The following is a 7,698-nucleotide window of genomic DNA, read 5'->3' as shown; positions in this document are numbered from 1 at the left end:
ATGAAAGGGGAACCTCATACTACAGATCTACAAAGTCTTAGAGTCATCTTCATTACTTATATTCAGGGTTCTTATTTGACAAATAAAGAGGAATCAAAGAGCCTTAGTGGCAGGAGACTGCCTCCTGTGCGGGACAGAGGCATCAGACTGCAGCCAGATCTTTTGGCTCCTTGTCCAGAGCCCAGACTTGGGATGTTACAGGAATTGCTGAAGTTCACGTAGCTGCTCTTTGCTCTTCAGCCATGAGCCAACAATGTGTGTTCGCAGCCCAGAAGGACAATTGCATCCTGGGCTGCAGCACAAGAAGTGTGGCCAGAAGATGGAGGGCGGTGATTCTGCCCCTCTGCTCTGGTGAGCCCTCACCTGCAGTACTGCGTCCAGCTCTGGAGCCCTCGGTACAAGGACATGGAGCTGTTGGAGTGGGTCCAGATGAGGGCTGCAAAAATGATCTGAGGGCTGGAGCACCTCTCCTGTGAGGACAGGCTGAGGGAGCTGGGGTTGTTCAGCCTGGAGAAGAAAAGGCTGTGGGGAGATGTTATTGCAGCCTTTCAGTACTTAAAGGGGGCCTATAGGAAAGATGGGGACAATCTTTTCAGCAAGGCCTGTTGTGACAGGACAAGGAGTAATGGTTTTATGCTAAAGAAGGGTAGATTTGGACTGGATATAAGGAAGATTTTTTTTACGACGAGGGTGGTAAAACACTGAAACAGGTTGTCCAGAGAGGTGGTAGAGGGCCCATCCCTGGAAACATTCAAGGTCAGGTTGGATGAAACTTTGAGCAACCCGATCTAGCTGAGGATGTCCCTGCTCATTGCAGGGGATGTGGACTAGATGAGCTCTGAAGGTCCTTTCCAACTCAAAGCATTTTGTGATTCTATGATGAAGCCATCATTTACACAAAAGCATACCAGATGCAGTTCTGTTTAATTACATTTAATGGTTTTATTTGATTTAATACATAATTAAAATAAGTTCCAAAGGTAGTGATTAACTTAAAACGTATCAATACATTTCCAGAGGGCTGGGTTAAGATATAATGGTATTCATCGAGGAAAATGTTTTTCTCTTCCTGCTTCTCGTAGAGATGGAAGCAGATTTGTTTTATTACCACTTTGTTCTAGGCTTAGGGTGGGTTTGGAGGCTTGTGTCACTGCAGTCCCATACACCTTAAAATCTCTGGAAAATTCTGCAGACTCTCTCTCCGGTTTGATTTTGAAGGAAGGTGTTCTCCTATCAACAACATACATCACCAGAAAATCAGGTACAGTCTAGAGGAGTTGGAGTAACTGTGTATATGTAAGAATTTGTTAGGTGTCTAGCTCAGCAGAAAAAACCTACCAGGCAAAGAGACTAGGATTTCACATCATAACCTGTAAGATTTTTACAGACTCCAAATGCAGCAGACAGTGATTTACACTACAGGTCAAATTTCTGAATCTGGATGTGGCTGTGTTTTACATGCCCGTGTTTGGATCCTCAAAACAGCCTTTGAGGAAAGTTTTTATGCACTGTGACTTTAGACAACTGGTGGAGAGAAGGTTCAGAGGAAAATCCAAAGCACATATTGTAGACTCCTGTTCTGATTCCCTCATGTGTTGGAACAAGTCTCTCTCTGTTGAGCATACAGGCAACCCAGCCGTCATAGCAGATACGTTATTTCAGTAACTTTGGTGTGTGCAATAGGTGATATAAGATTTCCTCTGAGTGTCCCAGTTTTAAGTCATTAAGCACAGACAGGATATGACTGACTATAGTGAGGCTCATTTTTAAAAACTGGCTGTAGCACATCGTAAATGACACAAATTAATTGGGGCAGGGTCATACGAAAGAATAATGTATTTTTTTCTGGCATAGTGACGGGAGCAGGACTTTCTGATCTCAGGGCAATCTCCCTTTGTAGGTGACTGCTACCTAAGCACAAACAGCACTGACATCTGTTCAGCCTTGTGGCACAGAACTCCTACCTCAGGAGTGAGCTTTTGCTGGTCAGTCTTTCAGCAGAGTCTCTGTCTGGCAAGTCCCACAGTCTCGTCTGGGAGGTCTCTGTGCTTGGAGTGAAAGGCTGCACCATCACAGTGGAATGTGACCTGTTACTGTGTCCTGCAGAGTTCAAAGAACGTACTGAAAACCTGAAGTAGTGTTAGAGGCAGAGTTTGCCATTTCTGGGTCCATAACAATTTTCTCTGGACATCATTGCCATAACTGCGCTCTGGCTTCCTTTCCAGGAAGCCACTGCCCAGTGAGGTGTCCAGAAAGAGATCTAGATTCAGAAGAAAAGCTGTTGATCAAGATCCAAAGCAACTCCTTAATAAAAGGATGAGTACAGCCCTTGGGCAAGGTCCCTCCCTGGGAATAACCTGATGCCAGCTGCAGTACAACTGAGAGGCTGCTTTGCAAGTCACGCTGGGCATTCTCCTGCCAGGCCATTACACCACAAAGTGGCAGGTGACTTGTGTACTGCAGAGCAAAAAGGACAACTCAGAATGCCCCAAACTAAGGACACCTCATTCTCTCACCATCACTTGGTAAAACCACAGTTCATTCTTGAAGGAAGTGAGAACGTACCTATATTATTCTGTAGTGATTGCAGCCAGTCTTCCATCTCTGTCTGAGAAGGTGCTGCAAAGAAATACTCTGCCCCATCTCTCAGCCTGTAAATAAGGATAGGAGAAGGTGAATTCTAGTTTGTCTTGTCTTATATCTTCTGTCCTTATGAGTAGGGGGAGCACTGTAAGACATTTCAGTTTCGTCTCCTAACAACACAGTCTTAGGTGACTATTGGAGAATGCAGTCGCACAAGTAGCAGTGTAGGTTTTTATTAGTATGCTTCCCGTAAGGCTTACCGCAACATGAAGGTGTTCTCTTTCCTGATGTAATTCACCAGCCTCTCACATTTGGCACCAGGAATGCTGAGGGACAGGAGCATGGACACATTCTGAAGGAAGATGGAATTAAAACAAAATGTCTTCTGCATCTTTTCTGCTAGGACTCAATTCCATACCAACCTGCAGGCTGACTGCACGCCCATACTACCATTTTATCTTCTAACTTTATAACTAGGATCACTGAGTAGAAAGACCCACAGAGGAACAATGGACTAGTGCATTGTATCTTGAAAGCAGTTCTTGAATAAGATACTTCTTTTAAAGAATATGTTTGAAAATGTCTGAAAGCTTCTTATTCTGTCTTATGTTTGGTATCAGGTGAACAATTGTTGAACTTTCACCCAGCTGACATTTGAAAGACACAGATTACCCCAGGCCCAATCCACAGCAAATGTAACTCTGTTTGCTTTTAGATGCATTTTTACATAGGTTAACACAGACATTACTAGAAAGATTCAAAACCAAAAGTACCTTAGATGCTTCGTTTTCATCATTATAGAAATCAAGCGTTAATCCATCAAGTTTTACGTAGAAGGATTTCCAAGATCTTGAGCCTGGCTGCATGAAGAGAAATGGTAATAAAATCCAATTATTAGCTATATATGTTATTGAAGTAGTGAAATCTTTCATGTGCAACTTCCACAGGAAGCCAGGAGCTGCCCATGTTATGATCACAGAAGCTCTCTTAGTCATGATTATGTTGTGGAAAAACAGAACCTGCTGCTGTTTTTGGTGTGGGTGATTCAGGAAGGGTCTCTCTGTGAGCCAAGACAAATGACATAATCAGGTGCAAGCAAGCTCTACACCATATTGTATTCAGCAACATCTCTGAGAGAAGGTGGGTAATCAAAGTTATGCCCAGTTTCGGCCACTAAAACCCCACCTTTTCCCTAGCTGGAACACTGGCCCTTGCCTGCTGGTCACAGTCTGGTTTTATTAAGTGTGTGGTTTCAATCTAATGTGGCTGCTGAATTCTTCATTTCCTAAACTAAGCCCAGTGGAATGCTACTGAACACTGCAAAAGCAGCTGCTATTTCCTACCCCAACTATGGACCACTGAAAAGTCAGCCTAGTGCCATGAGACTCTTCTGGATGAAGGATCCTATTATTTGTGTATATTCTGATTTTGTTATGCCAGTGAATCCAGTTGACAATTTGGTCATTCAGAGAAAAGGAAGAAAAGAGTCCTGAGGAAGACAAGACGTAGTTTTTCTTGTTTGGTAGTACAGAAGTTCAGTATCACAGCAGACTAAATTCAGTGTATACAGAAGAGAGGAAAAACTAAATTTGTCTTCCAGAAGATGGAGTCCATACCAGATTCCATTTTTCTAAAGAGGTCTGTCAAGTTAAAAGTTTCAGAGGAAATATTTTATAGGACAAACGATCCAAGACAACTTGCTTATGTGCAATACCTCAGCGAAAACCCAGATGTCTACAGATTGGCGGTGAATATTAGAAAATTTCCTGTCCTGTTATGTTCATTAGCCTACTGACCTGAAGTAATACCCTTTCCCAGGATGAGAATTTAGATTAAAGTTGCATTCAGCCCTGGATTAAACAAACTGCTTCTTCAAACATAATCAGAAACCTTGCATTGGGAGCATGGAAGTGAGGGCTGCCTCTGCCAACAAATGATCACATGCTGATACTGGGCCTTGGATTCTATTTTTGTTTGTAGTCTATTTTTTAATTCATTTAATACATTTGATTTCTTTCAATACATTTCCAATGCATTCTATTTTTGGTTTTTATTCTATTTTTGCTTGTATTCTATTTTTTAAATATTGTTTCTTTTTTTTCTCTATTCAGTTAATATATTGAAATCTATATTTGTAATTATGGGGATATAACAACATGCTCATGCAACCTAGGCTTTGGTTCATAAATCCATTAAATGTAGAGAGACCCTGTTCTGCATGATTCCCATGACATGCAAAAATCCATTCTGTCTTTCTCTTAAGGACTTGATCAGGTACTGCCAACACTTCTTCATGGATTTTAGTGGTAACTGAATGAAACCCACAGTCCTGAGCTCCTCTTTAGCAAGAGTTTATCCTGAAGAAGTCAGATCAGATCTGGACTGTAACTCAAGGAAACATTAATTGACCCAGAGGCATGGCATTTGTTTCTACCTGTTGTCTTCCTGGAAGGAGCTGGTCTCTCTTTTCCAGGAATCCCTCCATGTGCTGGAGACGTGCAGAAACCTGAGACACACAAGAACATTACTGTTCAGCTTTTAAATGGCCCTTAAATGTATGTTGTAATTTCTGAAGGTCCTTCTAGATAAATTCCACACAGAGAAACTGATCCCTACTGCCTCCAGCCTTTACATTCACAGCACAGCTAGAAATCCTCTCTAGGTTGCAGTCACATCTCTGATATGCTACCTAAATGAAGAGACTTCGCATCCCTCAAGAATGATTTGCTTACAGAATTTGCTCTATTGTGGTGTATTAATTAATATCATTTTTGCATTATTAATTACAATTCACAACTTAAATTGCTAAAGTCATTCGTATTACCCCTATAATAATACTGAGTTACACAAATGTGTAGTTGTACTGGTACACTTTGGGTATGTGACAAACACATTCCTCTCAAAGTGCAAGAGGGGAAGGTAACAATTTTTACCTGTCCATGAGTTAACAGTGCATTTCCTGCCAGGGTGAGCAAACAGGAGTTGCTGGTTCTAGCCCTGCACCAGGTCAGCTTTTCGGCAATGGTGCCACTAAGTCCTGCCTCTCTCTGACTTCTAAACTCAGTGGACACTAAGCCGCACCACCTCATATAGAGGGCATGGATAAATCAGCGTTCTAGCCTCTTTGCGAGGCAGCATCTCCTGGCTCTTGGTAAGTGCTCTGCTGAGCTTTCACAGCAATATGAGTAACCTCTAGCTTGAGAAAGAAAAACAGAAACCAATACAGTTGTCAAGACCTGGGCTATAAACCTGAGCAAATTAAAAATGCTTTTAAGCTATACCTAGCTGCTTAAATCAACTGTCTTTCTGGAAAGTGTATCAACTGCAAAGACACATAAAATGGCTCTTGCTGTTTGGATCCATGAGTGTATCCACTGAAATGCCCATTGTTCAGTGCTCTTGGTGACTTTCATACAGAACCTCCTATATTTCCTACTTTAACTAGCACACGGTAGCAGTTTTTTGAGGAGAGAGCCAGGAATCCCTGACACTTACCGAAGATGTATTCTCTAATCTCTCCCAAGAGGAGTTAGACTGCAGTAAGTTTGGTGATTTTTCTAGTGACCTTTGGCCAGGCTCAGGTGGAGTTGCTATCGGTTTTGTCTGCGGGCTGGAGGAAGAGGAGCCTCTAGCACTTTTTTCCTGAGGTGATAAAAGGCCTGTGGCATATGACTCTGACAAACTGCTGCTGTGTTGCTGGCTTATGGTGGCAGGAGATAAAGGAGAACTTAGAGAACTGTGACTTTCCAAAGATGTAGCTTGTGTGCCCGCCATCCTTGGTGTAGGTGGAGTGTTAATATCACTGAGCCTCCTCTCAGCTTTTATTTCTGCTTTGTTGCTGCTCAGCACTTCTGGGACTCCCCCCGCAGTGAATTGCTGGAATGCTGATGAAGGCTTTTCAATGGGGGAGAAAATAGTTTCAAGTGGGGCCCTCCAGGACAGGCTGGGTACAGGCACAGGTGGCAGTGGCGCTGTGCTCTTTATCTCTGTCACTTTTGGTGGTGTATTCCTTTTGTCAGACGTTTTTCTTTTCAGAGAGGGAACCCGTACAACTTTGCCTTTATCCTTCTGCTCACTCTCTTCTGTGTCCACTTGTTTCAGAAGATTCATCTCCCTCTGTGAAACACAAGTGTTACATGTTTAAAAATTACCTTCAGTGCATTCATGGGTTCTTACCTAAGATTTTCTTTTATTTTAAGCAGGAATAGTTTTTCAGATACACTCTCTCCTGGCATTGAAGGCCTGTACCTCCACTGGCATTCTTAGAGTTAGAACTGAACTTAATTGCTATATGATGAGTGTTATTTTGTTGCCCAAACAATTAATACTGATGGCAGTTAATCCCAAATAGAGTAAATCCTGCTCTTGCTCAGTTCTCTGGGAACTGAGTATTTAATAAGCTCTAGAGAAACTACTCTTCTCTTGTGTGGCACTGCTTCTTTAAGTCTGCTGAAGTGAGTACGCAGGGGTGTTCTCATGGACAATTTTAGAGTGGAGGACCTTTGCCCCTTCATTTAGCCAATTTGCAAATCACTGAAAAAAGGCAGAATCAGCTAAGCTAATTTTTAGCCTAATGCCAAACACAAAAGCTATGTTTTGCTCATTATTTCAGGAACATAATTATAAAAGCCATTGAAACAGGATCGAGGAACAGGATCTGCTGACTGAATATTTTCGGTACTTAATGCAATCTATTGTAGAACTCTGATGCCAGAAGACAAAAGGCCCATCTCTACCTTGGTCCCCCTTCATTTTCAGCCCTTTGCTATCCTTCTCCAGCACTGTCAGGTGGCTGCAGCTTCCTACTAAAATCCTGACTGAATCAAAATCTCCCCAGCCATGTTGCAAGGGATCACCCCATTTCTCACAGTAATGAGCTCTACAAACCCTTTTTGCTGCTCCTGGCAGAAGAAAGCTTCCACTTCTCCTCCAGAGCTTTTGCAAGCTAGTTGGACTCGATCCTCACACAAGTCTCGTTCTCAGCTGCTCTGCAATATCTCAGCTTTGGTCACTCATTTACTTCATTCCAGTACAGGAATTCATTTACATGGAACGACTGAGCCCCCACATCTTCCTCTCTCATACACAGCTCATCAACCTTCTACTTCTCACCTT

The 7,698-nt window shown here is 42.5% G+C and overlaps 1 protein-coding gene across 1 annotated transcript in view; it reads right to left on the bottom strand.

Annotated features, from left to right (window-relative positions):
• Positions 1 to 932: 932 nt before the first annotated feature.
• The window catches only part of SPTBN5 (spectrin, beta, non-erythrocytic 5), a gene marked incomplete at its 5' end in the record, with an annotated part of 88,946 nt that continues 82,180 nt past the window's right edge, over positions 933 to 7,698 (bottom strand). Inside the window, 8 exon segments of the mRNA XM_010189148.1 lie at positions 933 to 1,230; positions 1,965 to 2,100; positions 2,566 to 2,651; positions 2,844 to 2,935; positions 3,357 to 3,443; positions 5,018 to 5,089; positions 6,079 to 6,699; positions 7,682 to 7,698. The exon segment at positions 7,682 to 7,698 is cut by the window's right edge and continues 97 nt beyond it. Of these exon segments, the coding sequence (XP_010187450.1) occupies positions 1,044 to 1,230; positions 1,965 to 2,100; positions 2,566 to 2,651; positions 2,844 to 2,935; positions 3,357 to 3,443; positions 5,018 to 5,089; positions 6,079 to 6,699; positions 7,682 to 7,698 (1,298 nt within the window).

This window comes from Mesitornis unicolor, unplaced genomic scaffold, assembly GCF_000695765.1.
Source record: "Mesitornis unicolor isolate BGI_N332 unplaced genomic scaffold, ASM69576v1 scaffold5267, whole genome shotgun sequence".
NCBI lineage: Eukaryota > Metazoa > Chordata > Aves > Mesitornithiformes > Mesitornithidae > Mesitornis > Mesitornis unicolor.
This window is presented reverse-complemented; position numbering and strand designations above follow the sequence as displayed.